The sequence below is a fragment of the Procambarus clarkii genome, chromosome 94 (assembly GCF_040958095.1).
Source record: "Procambarus clarkii isolate CNS0578487 chromosome 94, FALCON_Pclarkii_2.0, whole genome shotgun sequence".
Classification (NCBI taxonomy): domain Eukaryota; kingdom Metazoa; phylum Arthropoda; class Malacostraca; order Decapoda; family Cambaridae; genus Procambarus; species Procambarus clarkii.
In genome coordinates this window covers 8,654,802-8,671,793 of record NC_091243.1, presented here as the reverse complement: position 1 = coordinate 8,671,793, position 16,992 = coordinate 8,654,802, and the positions used below count along the sequence as shown (strand labels likewise).

The following is a 16,992-nucleotide window of genomic DNA, read 5'->3' as shown; positions in this document are numbered from 1 at the left end:
AAAGTGCTGGATGCCAAAACCATCAGTAGTATCAATGCAGTTATATGACAAAAGAGTACTGGGCAAGATGGGGAAACTATGAGTGTAGCTCTCATCCTGTAACCACACTTAGGTAATTACACTTGACTTGATTTTACCATTAGGTGAGAAACAATGGGCAGAGTTTCTTTCACCCTATGCCCCTGTTACCTAGCAGTAAAATAGGTACCTGGGTGTTAGTCAGCTGTCACAGGCTGCTTCCTGGGGGTGGAGGCCTGGTCGAAGACCGGGCCGCGGGGACACTAAAAGCCCCGAAATCATCTTAAGATAACCTCAAGATAGGTTGTCATATATCCCATCCACTTTACCCCCTCTCAACCATACCAACCCCACACAAATATCTCTGTCTCACTTTACTCCATCTCTCCCTTCCCCCCCCCCCCACTCCCTTCAACTCTTACTCTCTACCTCTCATTACATCTCAGTTCCCTCCCTTACCCCCAGCTCCTCACCTTCACTCAGAACACCACCTCAGCAGCCCACCTCAGCCTCTCACTTCTTCTCAGCCCCTAAATCCACCCTTACTCATCAGTCCACTTTGTCTTCCCCTACTTTCTCTACTATAATGATCTACCAGATCATTTATATAGATAATGAACATTATTGGTGCTAGAACTGACCCTTGTGGTAATAATTATCAATTTTTTTTATCAGAATTTTGTTCATCCATATCAGTAGTCTGCCTGTCACCCCTCCTATATGTTCTAGTTTTTAGTGTGGGATTCTGCTTACTTTTTGAGGTCAAGTAGATGCAGTCAGAGTATATGTGTGTGTGTGTGTGTGCATGCATTTATTTTATTCTTTATTCATTCTTTCAATGAATTAGTACAGTACTCATCATATTTGCTTTTGAAGCTGCACACATCCAGCTGCATTTGTAGGAATCAAGCTCCTGTTCCTGGGTCCTACCTGATTTCTTTGGATATATGGTATATGATTTTCCTGCCCACTTGTGCTTTTGTCGTATCTGCTTTGAAAGTTGGGGGTGAGTATGTGTTGTCTAAACTAAGAATGTAATTATTGCGAGAAAGGGTGTCTCCATTATATTTTCTCCACAGCAGTGCTTCTGTGGTAACCAAGGCAAGTGGTCTACTGCATTCTAGAAAACTGATAAACACAGACATTTCCATGCACATAAACAGTGTCATTTATTTATTCAAACACATATAATTGAATATACAGTACTGTGTAATTAAATATCGCTGAAAATACTTGTCTGTACAGTATTGTTTTTGCCACAAAGAAAGATATGATAACTTCCCTTAATGGGGCAGCATTTCGGTTATCAGACTTTTTCTTATACAAAGTGGTTTTATATTCCAGGGACATCATTCTCCTCCCGGGTGTTTGATTCTAATTTAGGTGGTTTTGGTGGTGGCACAGGTGTCTCGGGTTTGGCTGCGGCTCTTCTAGATGGGCCCCAGCTTCCCCCTGGTCCTCCTCAGCGTCCTCCTCTCACTCGCCCAACTAGCTATTCTACGGGAGAGCAACATCATCTCCGAGAAAAAGCACGAAGTGAGTTTGAAACCATGTTAGGAGCCCCTCAATATGTAATGTATTATTTCTGTTCCTTGAGTCTTTTACGAGTTGTAAGTTTATTTTGGCATTAATACCAGATGTTTTCTAGGTTACTAGAAACACTCGTTCGGTAGATGACTAACTTAAATAGTTCATGCTAGACATTGGGAGTAAATATTTTAAATAGGTTAACTCTTACTCTATAGTTTTATTTCAGGTGCAACACTTATGTGCACACAAACATAAGGCTTTGAGTGTAGACTAAAAGTACCTTATAGAGCATGCAGGTTGTTTGTTTCCTTAGGAGAGTAGGACACTGTCTTAAGAACATGACCACAGCAGCAGTCAAGTCATTTTGACAATTGCTCAGTTTGCACAGCTGGGATCTTTATAAATTCTCCTACCAAGCCCTTGTTAGGAAAACAAAGGCTTCCAGGCTCTATCCAGCCTGAAATAACCTCCAGGAGGTTCATTCATCTACAGTATAATCAAAAACCTTCTCTAAGTGATGCCTAGCTTCCGAGAGATCATCAAGGTCTCTTCTAATTGCCCTGCCTGCCTCACCACTACTCAAAATGCCACTAGCACTTACTTTGTTAACAGAATAGCTTTGAGCAGCCTACCTCAGTCTACAGGGGTTTCACCCCTGTAGACTGCATGAGCAGACTCAAACAAGAGATAATGTGAAGATATAATCACAGGTGCAGTATACAAAAGCAGGATGTAAGCAAGAAGGACTGAGGCACCAGCAGAAGAAGCACATTACACCCACACAGCCAGAATGGCCGTGCAACTCCCTCGACTCTGTAACAAATCTTCGGTAAACTCCATCTCTCACAGATTCCAACCTCTGACCACCGACAGGAAAATAGTCCAGGGAAGGAAAATGCACAGAAGAATGCCCAACCTAAAAGCAGAGAGCATAAGCACCTGAAGCATGCACAGTCCTGCTAACAGCAAGCAAAGACCTTTGACCAAAAATTGCAAAGCCAACTAACAAACATCGGAAGGGCCCTACCTTGGAGAACAACCTGGCAAAATATACCCAGAAAGTGAAGGAAAGGACCATCATCACGTATGTGATGATGGTTCTTCGCTCCCTCTACACACCAAGTGCACAAGAGCTCGAACATATCTCTAACCCCCCCGGTTCCAATAATGTTTCATACATACACATTTCCCAATACTGTAGTTCATTTATATGTCTTATAAAGTTCCAGGCCGTTTTTCTACATTTAACACAGTTGTTTCTCTATATTTTCTCGGACTGAATATCCTTTTTTTTAAACATGTATTTACTCTGTTTACACTGTTTTGGGGGATGACATAATAGTACCTGCTATGATAATACCCTGCACATGTGCAGAGCTGCCTATTGTACTGGCAGGAATTTCAACTTTAAGAGTTACAGACTGTTTTACAACATTTAACACTGCTATTTCTCCCTTCACAAGGGTGCTCTTACATCAGGATATGTATTTAGAATACCAACAATTTCCTCTTTGTTATCTATTAGATGACCTGACTATTTGGACCAGTTCTCTCCCTCTCTCGATTCAATATATCCGGTATCTGGAAGAGCCTTTTGGGATTTAACTATTTTTTCCCTACCCATCCTCACTTCATAATATCTGTTTTTCTTGTATTTATTTTCTTTGTCTTTATAGTTTGCCGAATGAATTTTGAAGATTACTTTTGCTATTCCTTATTTGCCGATGCCTTTCTTTTTTTCAGTGTGAGATTTTTATCATATGTCCATTCATTTTGGTCATTTTTGTTCGACCGAAGTGAATTAATATGAATATCACATTTGTGAGCGATTAGAAGACTGTCTTTAAACTTATTGTAAATACTCATCAGCATTATAATCCCTCTGGAGACTCTTCACCTCTTGTTTACCATCTACCTTCTATGCTTATGGTTATGAAAGTCTGGAACCCAGACAGAGTGTGCTCACGTACATTTTATCTGTGTTAAGTAGAACGTGAATTACTTGCGGTTACATTTCCCTAGTTCACTCCCTGTTCATGTTCCAAGCGTCTCTGTGGTAACTAACACTAAGTCTAATTCACAGTTTGTCCTAGTAGGTTCTGTTTACTTTTCCTGGTTGACTTCCCTGCTGTTTTCTAGTTTGTTAAGTGGATGTTTTTTCATTAGTTTTTCATGTTTTTTTTTCATGTGTCCTCAAAAATAATCTTGAGAAACTTATAACATTGAGATAGAGTATTTCTTTACAGTTTACATGTTGTTTTAACATTTAGCAGGCATCACTGTCTCATCTGCTTTTTGCATCACTGAATGTACAGCTCTTCATGAAGTTAAGTGCACTTGTTAGTAAAACTATTGTATTCAACTTTTCCTGCTTAATCTGTAGTTTAGACCTTGTGCATTTTTAGTAGAAAGGTTTATTGAATAATGAGAGTATATAAATTTGCTTGACTGTTGGTAATGGGGTACATTGATCATATGAGATACATATATAATCAACCCCATCCTCCTATTTTTATAGTACTTTTTGTAACTGTGGTCAATCTTACAAATATGTATTAATGGAGTTCCAGTAAGCCATTTTCTTGGGGGAGCCCCGTCGGCTCCCCAGATCTATCCAGGCTGAATGGATATGTATATCTTTCTGGCATCAGTCAATGCATGGAGTTCTTGCCTACCAGGGATCACGAACCAGAACCTGGCCCCCTCTAGAGAGGCACGAGGAAGGAAGGAAAGAATTATCAAGTGAAAGTGCCAAGCCATTATAGCTATATAGCACTTGGAAGGAGTCAGGATAAGGATCTGGGATGAGACGGGGGGAAGGAATGATGTCCAACCACTTGGACAGTCGGGGATTATGTGGGGGTTGCGCAGACAGCGGTGCGACGACACGATGACGTCAAGCCAGTTTGCTACTTTTCGTTTGGGGAGTTCTGTCCACTTGTTCGGCCTTCGGTCGCAATAGTTTTACCAGAATAGGGGTTTGTTTTGGGATGCCTACCTTTCTGGGTGCCTGTCCCAGGTCGATGGCAGACATAGAATGCTTCCAACCACAGGGTGGGGGTGTCTCTATAGGTCATTGCTCCTCAGTGCCTCTCTAGAGGGGGGCCAGGTTCTGGCTCGTGGTCCCCAGTAGGCAAGAACTCCATGCATTGACCTGATGCCAAAAAGATATACATATCCATTCAGCCTGGATAGCTCCGGAGAGCCTCTGGGACTTGCCCAGAAAATGGCGTTTCATTACATTCAACACTGGTTTTTTATTTTTATTTTTTTTTTTGTAGAATCCAGAGAAAATAATGCTAAAAACCAAACTTAGATATTCCTAGGCCTAGTTTAATGCATAACTTATTAAATTAGAACTCAGATAACGTGTATTAGGCCTAGGATGGTTAGGTTAGGTTTTATTAGCAACATAAATGTAACACTTTTTCGATTTGTTAAAATTCTATATATTATAAATCCTTTTATATTTCAGAAGTAGCTTATTCCCTTAATTTATGGCTTTGTCTTCACAAAATAAGTTAATTTCTTCCTCATTTTCAAATATCTGATACATTCTAGGTTTTATCTCATTAGTAATCTGAATGTTTTCAGTGCATCTTTCTATTATTATTTATTGCAATTTTGTTACTGGATATTTGTAATTTTTTTTATCTTATTTGTTTCCTCTAATTTTTCTTGCCAGTATTAACACTTAAAACAACATAGTATGTTCTTATTGATAAGTTTAGATTTTCTATTAAACGTTAAGGGATGAACCTAATGATGCAAATTGTTTTAGAGTGGCAAACATAACAGTTTATGTATAATACCACATGTCAGATTGCATTCTTATTCTGATTTGTAAAATATGTAAATACAGTTATGGTTACTAATACCATAGACACGCATACTTAGATGTAGATATCAATTGTACTACTGTTAATTGCACACAGGAGTTCGGCAAATGCTTGGAAGCATTCGTCGCAACTCTGCATATAGCAAGAGCTTCCCCGTCCCTCAAGGGAACAACAATCACAGCCACCAGTGCTGCGAGTCTTGTCAGACAACAGATAGGTGTGTTGTGTGGTGTGTGTACGCGTGGGTGTGTGTGTGTGTGTGTGTGTGTGTGCTCTGCAGTGTGCGGGAACCTGCTTAACAATCTATGTGCATGTAGACATGCTGGGAGCAAGCTAACCGCCACTTAACCTTGCATTTCTGCACGTTGTCCATGGTATAATAAATTAGAGCTTGTCCAGAGAATGTAACATTTCTGGACTTAAAAGTACAGTACCCTAACATCAATAGTTGAGTTTTAGTGAGCCCCTTTTTAATTCTAAATTAATTCAGTGACCTTTAATATTTGAATAAATTCTAAGGTGATAAATTTTTTTTTATATATTTTTAATTAACACAAGAAGCTTGTTGACATCCCTCATTTTTTCAACTTTAATCATTTTCTTGCCTCGATTACTCTAGTATTTATTAATAACATTCTGAGGAGGAGGGTTAATCTCTTCCATTTATAATGTGAAACTCCAACAGTTGGGCCAGGAAGCTAACAAAGTATGGCTTTCTGGAGGGGCTGAATGGTTCTGGAGGGGCTGAATGGTTCTGGAGGGGCTGAATGGTTGCTCCCTGTTGCTAGCCACACTCAGATAGCTTCACACATCAGCCCAAGGAATCCTTAACCCTTTCACATTTTTGTCCCCTTACCATTTTTGGGTGCTACCAGCGTCTTGTGCCAAGCATAAATCGTCGAGTGATATTTTGCTTCCAATGCATACTGTGAAGTTACTATGCATGGTAAAGTATTCAATTTAGTATCTTTTTGAAGCTAATGAGTTGTAGTTTATGATGGTATTTTAAAAAATGCAGAGAAAACTAATTAAAATAACAAAAAGACGAGATAAATTTAGCTGACATAACGCTGAAAATGGCTTGTATATACAACACACCACTGACACCCTTCACAGCTGCATTTCTTCTTTGTGCTGTGTTCAGTGTCAGTTCTTCTGGCGAGCATCCCTAGTGCCTATGTGTACTGCTTGGCAAGCCTTACAGATCTTTGGTGTGGTTTATCATTCGATTGGCCCACCAAGCCTACACTTGCTGCTTGCAAGTTTTGAGGGGTAAAAATTGGGTTTGCTACATGCAAATACCTCTTGCTATACCACCTGTTCAGTGGGTGTCACCCTCTGCCCCAAGGCATGGAACATTTGGGTTCATTGAGGGGGGGGGGGGTCTATTTTAACTAGAGCAGGATCTTTAAATCTAGCCTGCCTGTGGTCTACCCTCAGGCACATGATGTTTAGAAGTTTGCAGCTTTGGCTAATGTGTTTTCTCCTTTGTATTGGGTTGATATCTGGGCTCAGGAGTTTTGGAGGTGTCCCAGGGTCTTTGTGGATTGTTACCTGGTCCCCATTGAGCATATGTTACCCTGGGTAGGGTTTCCCATCCTGGTTTCTTACCTTTAAGAGTTTAATCTTTGGTCTCCTTCCCTGGTAAGTCCCTCTTTTCTTTTCTTTCCTTTTCTTTGTGTTAAATTAGCAATAGGGAGCCACCATTTGGCTCCCTCCAGAAAACCAGTCATTGAATGTACTGAAACACCTCTCTTGCTTTTGGGGTAGGAGTAGGGGGGGCTACAGTGGCTTCCTGGACCCTCCCTGCCTACCATGTCACATTGGTTGGTCTTTTCTTAGGTTCTAGACTGGGAGTTGGCAGGTCCCGTGGTGCTGCCATCTGGCAGTGCCCATCTGTAAGGGGGAAGGGTATTATCTTCTGTTGGTTCTGGGGATCACGACCCAACTACTGAGTAGATCATTTGACGAGTTGTATGTTGCATTGTTTGCTCACTTTGTGAACCTTGCAGTTGTCTTTTATGATTTGCTTCCTTTCTGGGAGTTAGTTTCTTCAGTTAGGAGTGATCACAAATCCCCTGCTCCCAGATTTTGGCCTTTGGTCTTCAGTAAAGTATGGAAGACTCCTTAGGGTTGATGTGATGTGTGTGTGTGTGTGTGTGTGTGTGTGTGTGTGTGTGGGGAACTCTCTCAATGTAGCTAGCAACAGGGAGCGACCAAGTCCTCACTAGAAAAAGGTGTCTCATTACATTCAACAATGTTTCTTTTAGTTCTCATTTATTTATATCTTGATATCTGACCAAGAGGCCAATTTTTACTTAGTTGCTCGTAAATTTTGATTCATGAAGTAATATGTCTTATATTTTTTTGCTAGAAATTTTTATTTTGTCCCTGTCTTCAAACGTGATGTATATAAAATTTACAATAGTATCCTGTTACGTATAAAGAAAACATAATTTTTGCTGTAGTGCTTAGTCATGTATAACAAAACAAGTGTAGTAGCTATTGCTAATTTCTGTTCTGCATTTTTTGTGTACTGTACTTAGTAGTTAATGATAAGACCCTGAGTACTGTCGGCAAGAGCAGATGTGTTTGCTAACCGGAAAAGTGACATACAGTGTCAACAGCTGTGTTTAGTATGCTTTAGTGCTGTATAGTTGAACTTGTTTACTGTACTTTACATTTCCTTTAAATTAGTGGTATCTTAACAAATATTTGTCTTAATCCATTGCGACATTTTCGTTTATCCAGGATTTTGGTTGGCTCGTGTAGTTTCTTTCATAGAACTTGATTCTAAGTCAACTCTGTATGCTTCATCACGTTAAGATCCATTATACACGACTACTTGCTCCATGCGATGATTTGTGTTTTGGCGTTTCTCTACTGCGTACTCTTGTTGCTTCACACACATTTGTGTATTTTGTCTATCATTTCACACTCTCAATGCATCCTTATTAGCATAAAGCTTTGCTTTATTTGTAAACTTCATTATTTAATCTTTGCTGTAATTATTCCCTGAGTTAGGCTGGCTTATGCCTACTCGAGCTTGTAGGTGTATAGCCTTACACATTCCTACTAAAGCTAGTAGGTGTAGCCTTACACGTTCCTACTAGAGCGAGTAGGTGTATACTGTTACACATTCCTACTAGTGCTGGTAGGTGTAGCCCTACACATTCCTACTAGAGCGAGTAGGTGTATAGCCCTACATATTTCTACTAGAACAAGTTTGAATCGTGATTTACATTATTTATTTTACTCAATGCTCTACACTATTTCCGTTTGTCTGAAGTGTTCACACCTTAATTGCACGTACCTTGTGCATTTTGCAATCATTTAATTTGTTGCTGGTGCCAAAATAGTATATATCAGCTTTGTTGATCAAACCACACACTAGAAAGTGAAGAGACGACGACGTTTCTGTCCGTCCTGGACCATTCTCAAGTCGATTGTGACAATCGACTTGAGAATGGTCCAGGACAGACCAAAACATCGTCGTCTCTTCACTTTCTAGTGTGTGGTTTGGTCAACATATTTCAGCCACGTTATTTTGACTCCTCATCTGTATATCAGCTTTCATGCCAATTATTTCAGACTTTATTTCAGCCTGTTTGGATGTTATAGATAATAGCAAAAAATTATCTTTCTAAGTTATTTTATAATGAATTCCAAAGTGTTTGGGCAAAGTTCTCTATCATAATTCTGGTTTGAGGGTTAAAATCAATGTGATGAAACTGGTAAAATAGAGAAAATGGTAAATAATAGAAAGTATAGAATATTTATGTTCAAAATTTGATTCTGTTCATAAATTCATAACTATTGGTTAACTGTTTTGATGCATTGAGTTACAAGCTTATGTGTGAAGGGCTACTGACCAGTGATGTTTTGTAAAAAAAAAAAAAAGAAAAAAGTTCCCTTTCATTTTCATTAACTTGAATATTAATAATGACTAAGAGCAGTCCTGTTTGCAACTCACATCCAAATATAGAGTACAAATAAATGCCATATCTTGAGGTTATCTTGAGATGATTTCAGGGCTTTAGTGTCCCCGCGGCTCGGTCCTCGACCAGGCCTCCACCCCCAGGAAGCAGCCCGTGACAGCTGACTAACACCCAGGTACCTATTTTACTGCTAGGTAACAGGGGCATAGGGTGAAAGAAACTCTGCCCATTGTTTCTCGCCGGCGTCTGGGATCGAACCCAGGATCACAAGTCCAGCGTGCTGTCCGCTCGGCCGACTGGCTCCCCCCATGCAGCAGTTGTTTTTCCTGTTTGCTTCACAACTCCTAAAGTTTTCAACATTTTCTTGAAATTGGTGTTCACTTCCATCCACTGTCCAAATTCAATTTTTCAAAATGGTTCACCATTCTGAAATTTAATTATGCAGTAAAATAGGTAATTGCTGTCAGTGATTTGCATTATATTTGTTATGCATATTAACAAACATTGTTAATACATATAAATGTATATACGCAATAAAGTTAGAAAAGCGTGATGTGTCTGGGGAAAATACTGAAGCTATACGTGTACCAGGGAAGTGCAGGGAAGCAGGTTGGATTCCATTGAATGGCCCCAATATTCTTTCGTGTAAAATGTATATACTGTATTTGCAGTTGCCTTGCATCATCTCACACAAATGTATAACAATTCTGTAGTAATGTGCATAATTTACAAACATCATCAAATTTAGTCAAAATTACAAGAATACTGTATCTGTAAATATCATTCTCTGTTGGTTCTGTTTCCACACATTTGTAGTGAATATTTGATGTGATTTTCATCCTGTGTTTACTACCTTTTATTATTGTTCATCAAAGTGTAAACCCTATTTTGTGCAACCCTAATCAAACCAGTGTCATTTATTATTGCATTTTGTGTAATTACTGTATACCACAACTGTTGTACACTGTATGTTATTTTTCCTTGTGATTTGACTCCTACTGACCCCATTTTTGTCCCTTTTGATGCCACCTTTGTCCTTACCATTGTCTTGTGTCTGGTGCTTTGCATCTGGTGATAATATAACTATTAACATTAGAAACTTTATTGTAAGAACTTCCACCTATTTTTATAATAATGGCTAGACTAAACAGATTGTTCATATTTCTTTGTCTTGTTATTCCTACTGAACATCTTGATGCATTTGTTACATACCTTGTTTTGCATAATTCTTAGAGACATTAAGTTTATATCCTATGGTATTTGGCCGAGATCCCAGTAGTGCTGTTATGATCCTACGGTATTGTGGCCGAGATCCCAGTAGTGCTGTTATGACCCTACGGTATTGTGGCCGAGATCCCAGTAGTGCTGTTATGACCCTACGGTATTGTGGCCGAGATCCCAGTAGTGCTGTTATGATCCTACGGTATTGTGGCCGAGATCCCAGTAGTGCTGTTATGACCCTACGGTATTGTGGCCGAGATCCCAGTAGTGCTGTTATGACCCTACGGTATTGTGGCCGAGATCCCAGTAGTGCTGTTATGACCCTACGGTATTGTGGCCGAGATCCCAGTAGTGCTGTTATGATCCTAAGGTATTGTGGCCGAGATCCCAGTAGTGCTGTTATGACCCTACGGTATTGTGGCCGAGATCCCAGTAGTGCTGTTATGATCCTACGGTATTGTGGCCGAGATCCCAGTAGTGCTGTTATGATCCTACGGTATTGTGGCCGAGATCCCGGTAGTGCTGTTATGACCCTACGGTATTGTGGCCGAGATCTCAGTAGTGCCATAATGATCCTATAGTACATTGGCTGAGATCCCAGTAGTGCCATAATGATCCTATAGTACATTGGCTGAGATCCCAGTAGTGCCATAATGATCCTATAGTACATTGGCTGAGATCCCAGTAGGGCCATATAAAGCAACTTCTGATGGCTTTTGTGACTTTTGATTGGGAGTGAATAAATTTCTTCAGGTGTAAAGGAAATTAACCAAATTTAATTTAAAACTGTCTGCTCTTTTGACAAGTTCTTTGAATTATTGACTGTGAAATCTTTGAAAACCAAACAAAATTATTTGGAACAGGATAATTACAAAAAAAAATTGAGGATGGTCACAATTTGTAAGTGATTGTAACTTATTGTACTCCCACCAGAGAGGAAGAAGCCCCAGGGGTGGAAGCTTGATGTAATAATCCACTCTAATCAGTTTTATCACTTTTAACAAGTCTGATAGCTGCTGGTTTTAATAATATGGTGTATCTTTTTCTAATTTATCATATCAAACTGCTGTTAAAACATTTACATGCATATCTTCATATTAAAAGTTATCCAATTTGTCAGTGCTTGCCTGTAGTAATAAATCATAGGGTTGAGCTAATTGTTGTATGGGAACTTAACATGGATAATAACTTAATTATTGTAGAATATCCATAGATATGCAGTGGACAACTTCAAACGCACAAGTCTTTAACCCTTGGACAGCGGCTATGGTCATACATTGTGCTGTTTGCATAATGTATGCATTGTGTAATATATATATACATTGTGCTCATGCACAAAACAATTACAAATTAAAACATAATTTATCATTATAGAAGTATTATTTTGTATGAAGAATATAAGAAAAACACGAAAATAAGTGAATATTTATCGTATCACTGGGTGGAGGCACTCGGCAAGGCTGTGTCTAGCACTTGTCAACGCCTGGTGACTTTGCTGACACTTCCCGATGACATTTTCTGATGTTTCACTGATTTTTTTTCACTTATCTTTATTTACATCCTCAGAGAGCTTTAATATTCATATCTGCATCATACATGTAAAACCCAGACAATAATTGTTTAGATCATCATAGGATGGTGACTGCATTCCTCTAGTAACATTCATGACGATAACTGAATTTAAACCATGAAATGGTAGCAACGTATTTTTCATGGGTCAAAGTAAACTCTCCTTACATCTACATAGCACTATTATATCTATATTTGCTTTTTATGTGTAAAACCCAGATGATAAATTGTTAAATCTTCATATGATAACTGCATTATCCTGTGAATCAACAATTGACGATAACCGCATGGCAAAGGGTTAAATTCATTTGAACCTAATCTTGTGGTATTCATTTGGTTTCATAGTTTTAATACAGTAGATGCCCTCTGTGATGTATCTATCAAATCTATCACTGTATTAAATCAATCATGACATAAAAATATGCCTAGTCCCAGTGATCCAAATTCGTAATCACATTTTAGTTGGCAGCCAACTAGTTGCATTATCATAGAATCCAAACTTTTTTCTTTATTATTGCCATGAAGCTACAGTTTTCAAATTATAATGCTTAGCAGGCAGGGACATATGCCACTGCAGATGATGATGACAACTAAGATCGATATGTGTTATCTGCTTAGCAGGTTACCACATCCTCAGTAATATTTAGCGCCCTCTGATTATTCCGCACATTTGATAGTTCTGTACTACATAGCCTTCCCAGCTTGGTGCCGCCTTTAATACTTAACAGGTTACCAAGTTCAGTCACCTTTTGCAGTGTTATACTATTCTATTGAACACTTCTTATTCTGGTGTTTGAACTAATTGATATTGACTAATGAAATGGCATTCATAATTTTGAGGATTTCGATCTGGAATGGATTGGCAAATAATGCAGATCTCATAAAAATTGTGATTGCAAACATGTAAGGACACCACATTTGATAACATTATGCTTTAGAAAATTTGTTAGACATTAATGACATTTTTGAGTTATACTATCTAGTTGTTCTCAAAGGCAAAGAACATTTCAGTATCGCTAGAATTCTATGCCTAGTCTTGGCAAGATGCCAGTTATTTATCCCCATTGGGCCATACTGATGTTAGAGAGACACTGGAGACTCCTCCAGTCTCTCCCAACAAGGTAACTTCAAAATTCATGACTTAAGCTCTACGTTAAAATAAATCATTTGCTGAGCAATGTTTAAACTGGTGAGAGTCTGCTGAGAAATTAGAATAATGCTAAATTTAAGCCATTGATGTAAAAATATAAACATTACAGATTTGCCAACAAATTAGGAAGAATTTGCAGGCGATGAGTCACAATAACGTGGCTAAAGTATGATGACCAGACCACACACTAGAATGTGAAGGGACGACGACGTTTTGGTCCGTCCTGGACCATTCTCAAGTCGATGAGGAAGAATTTGTGGGTTTTAACCCCTATCGCTGCGTATTTACACAGTGCACATGGTTCCTTAGGATTGTAATGTTTAGATATTTGTAATACTATTCTATTTTGAAGATTGTCCACTGTTTATTGAAAGGTCCATTATACATTTTACATTACAATCATACATACATATATATATAAATACATAGTATATAGATTATATAATATATTTAGACTAATGAACTTGTAAAAGTTGATGCCAGACTTAAAATTATAAACTAATTTTATTTTTAAGCAAAGAAATATGTATGTTTATTATTGATTGAAGTTTCATTTAAAAAATATATATTAAATGAATATAGCATATTTATATTAGCATAAAGTTGCTCTTTAATGTGTAGGTGATGAAAAGGCTATGAATGTCTAAACAGCATCAATTTCTCTTGTATATCTCTCACAATTAATAACTATACAGTATCACAAAACCTAAGTCTTTCTTCTCATAGGTGTGTTTTTGATGGACCACATGAACAGTAATGATGACAACTTGAGTGGCTCCTCTCCGCGCGGTAACAAAAAACTATCCTTCAAGACGCCGCGTAAGACCTCGGCTGCTGGTCCCTCAGCTGGAGCAGCGACAACCCCACCCGAGAGCCCCATGCCGCCGCCACGTAGGCCAAAGGACAGTGTTCATCATGCAACGCCACGAAACAAGTAGCCACTGTAGGAGCCTCCACTCACAACTGAGGTTTATTAATGGTTTGTTTACAGTCGTGTGGCGTGCTGTGGTATTCAATAACTGCTTTATATACGTTATAAGATATGCTGATATTGTTTCGTAGAACAAATTCTCCCTTTATAGTTTTTTTGTTCATTCACATCCACTGCCAGACAAAAGCAACCCATATATAATACATTTATGGTAAATATTCACTCATGGCTTAATGACATTTATAGAGTAATGAAATCTAATACTTTGCAGAGTAAACAAATAAACATGTTTTAAGAGATTTCTCCACCTGTAAAATCTAGTCAAAAGTTTCATGTGCAAATTGCTACTAGAAAATGGAAATGAGATAATGTTTTAGTGCTCATATTTTTGTAGTTATTTGAATGCACACACATTCATCTACATTTGTATGCACACGCATTCATCTACATTACACATACAAATTCCCCCTTTTCCTCTCTCCCACCCTCTCTCCCTCCCACCCTCTCTTTCCTTTCCCCCCAACCTTCTCAGAAAATTTAGTATTACAAACACCTGTAAAAGCTAAAAAGTTCTATAGAAAAACGAAGGCCTGATTTCAGACTTCCTGAAAAGTGAAGGGATGGGGGATCACTATATATGCTAATATTTCTTATCGGCTGGCACTAGAGCTGACTCTGGCTGGCCTATAATGTTCCCATTACCCCCTCCCCCATGTATCATCTTGAAAAGTTGGATGAGGCAAGCCACAAGTATAATGGCCGCTTACTTTGGATGGACAGACAACAGATCAAATACACTGATAGACACTCTCTTTATAAATATACTATTGTACAGGCTCCACCCCAAATCTCTTCCCCTCTTCCTTCCCTCTCCACCCTCTCTCCTCCTTCCTCTCTCCCTCTTCTCACCCCTCTCTCCCTCTTTCTCACCCCCCTCTCTCCTCCCTTCCTCTCCCTCAGCCCATCTTCTCAAGTCATCACAATAGACAGAAAATGGTGTACTAAAACGATGGGACCTAGCCTATGGACCGTGCATGGAAAACGTGAATATTTGTGACCCACTGATTTATTGTACCCCATTATTTGTCTATTTGGGATTTTGATGTCAAAATGTTATGCGAGAGGAAGGGTTGCTCCCTCTCCTTTTTCCCCCCTCTCTCTCCCCCTTTCTCCCCCTTTCTCCCTTCTCTCTCTCCCCCTTTCTCCCTTCTCTCTCCCCCCTTTCTCTCTTCTCTTTCTCTCTCCCCCCTTTCTCTCTTCTCTTTCTCTCTTCTCTTTCTCTCTCCCCCCTTTCTCTCTTCTCTTCTCTCTCCCCCCCCTTTTCTCCCTTCTTCTCTCCCCCATCTCTCCCCATCTCTCACTCATTGGCCTCTAACACATACCCTCATGTTTCAAATAGGCACTTTACCTTTTAAACTTATCAATCTACGTTCTTAAAAAAAAAATCAGCACTTTAGTATATTGTCACTTATACATCATATCTCATTTCTATATTTCTAACATTAAATTGCTTGTCTTTTGTGCTAAGCTCATGTATCTGATCATTATTTTCTTATAAATTTTGTTGAATGGTATCTCTTTCTCTACTGAGACTAATGTAACACTTGCCACATTCTTCTCATTTCCTTCCCACCTCATTACTCGTGCTTTCTTCACATTTCCTGTATATTGTATGTCCATTTTTAACAGTTTCAATTCTCATTACTGTACATCTATACTCCAAACTCCATATCTACATAAGAGAAAAATTATGAATGCAGTAATTGTTCACTTTAGGATACATCTCCTGTTCCTAATGCATCTATTCTTGTGCAGTATTTCACTGAAATTCTTTTGTTTCTTAATGATACCTCCAAAAATCCTTTGCTCTTACCTCTAATGGGTTTTCTCATTATTCTTGTATCACAGTACTGTACTGTATTGTCATGTTCATAACATTATTGTGCGTAAAACTTCAATCATCTTTATGTGAGTTGTAATTTTCCTAACCTGGCATGCGGAATCCACTCACTGAGGTACTCCAGTTGTCTTTCAGTGCATGATTTCTCTTTCTGCCACTATTGGTGTTTGTTGTCAAACCTACTACTGCTTCCCCTTGTCAATTTGTAAAGCTAACGGCTTTCATGGTGTCAAAGACTTCTTATACCGCTTCTGTCATTTTGGGTCACATAAACAGCCTTTATAGCATGGCATACATTGTTGCTCTACTTCAACTTGATGCACAACCTCTATTTAAATGAGCCTTAAATTATATTAATCAGTCCATCTTTTTTTAACAAACCTCCATTACTACTGTCATAGCTTTATTTACCCATTGTGTACTGCCTTATAGCATTTCACTATTCTTTTCTGATGTAAATTTTGCTTGAAAAGTGTTTGTTTATTTAATAATTGTGTAATCATGGGCAAGAGGTGCACTAATTAAGGCAAGTTATTTGGAAAGTTTCAGCTTCATTTCTTTTACCTTGTTGAGAGTAGAGAAAGATTGATGGGTACATGTATACAAATGTCTAGTTCACGAAAAAGAAAAACATCATTTGAAATTGCATAGTCTAGACCATTTGAAATTTGATTATGGATATGCTTATAAGGAAAAGGAGCGATAAAGTTGTCAGGAGAAGGAAACAAACTTTCAAAGTAGCCTTCTTAGCTTGGTGTTGTGACTGGCTCCTCTTATGAGACATACATGTGAGACACCTGAGGCAGACTGAACCGTTTGAATGCTATTTACAGTACTTATATTATTGTAATCATCCTTTGCCTTAATACATTTTACTGAAGCTTCAAACTAATACA

The 16,992-nt window shown here is 38.6% G+C and overlaps 1 protein-coding gene across 5 annotated transcripts in view; it reads left to right on the top strand.

Annotated features, from left to right (window-relative positions):
• Positions 1-16,727, top strand: part of LOC123747310 (ral GTPase-activating protein subunit alpha-2) — a 78,698-nt gene extending 61,971 nt beyond the window's left edge. For 3 of the 5 annotated variants that reach the window (XM_045729416.2, XM_045729413.2, XM_045729412.2), the window contains 2 exons: positions 1,363-1,554; positions 13,992-14,343. In XM_045729416.2, coding sequence (XP_045585372.2) covers positions 1,363-1,554; positions 13,992-14,203 — 404 coding nt within the window. In that variant the 3' untranslated portion in view covers positions 14,204-14,343. Of the gene's footprint in view, positions 1-1,362; positions 1,555-5,483; positions 5,605-13,991 lie in introns of all 5 variants that reach the window. The other 2 variants (XM_045729414.2, XM_045729415.2) reach the window with 2 other exon arrangements.
• The last annotated feature ends 265 nt before the right edge of the window (positions 16,728-16,992 follow it).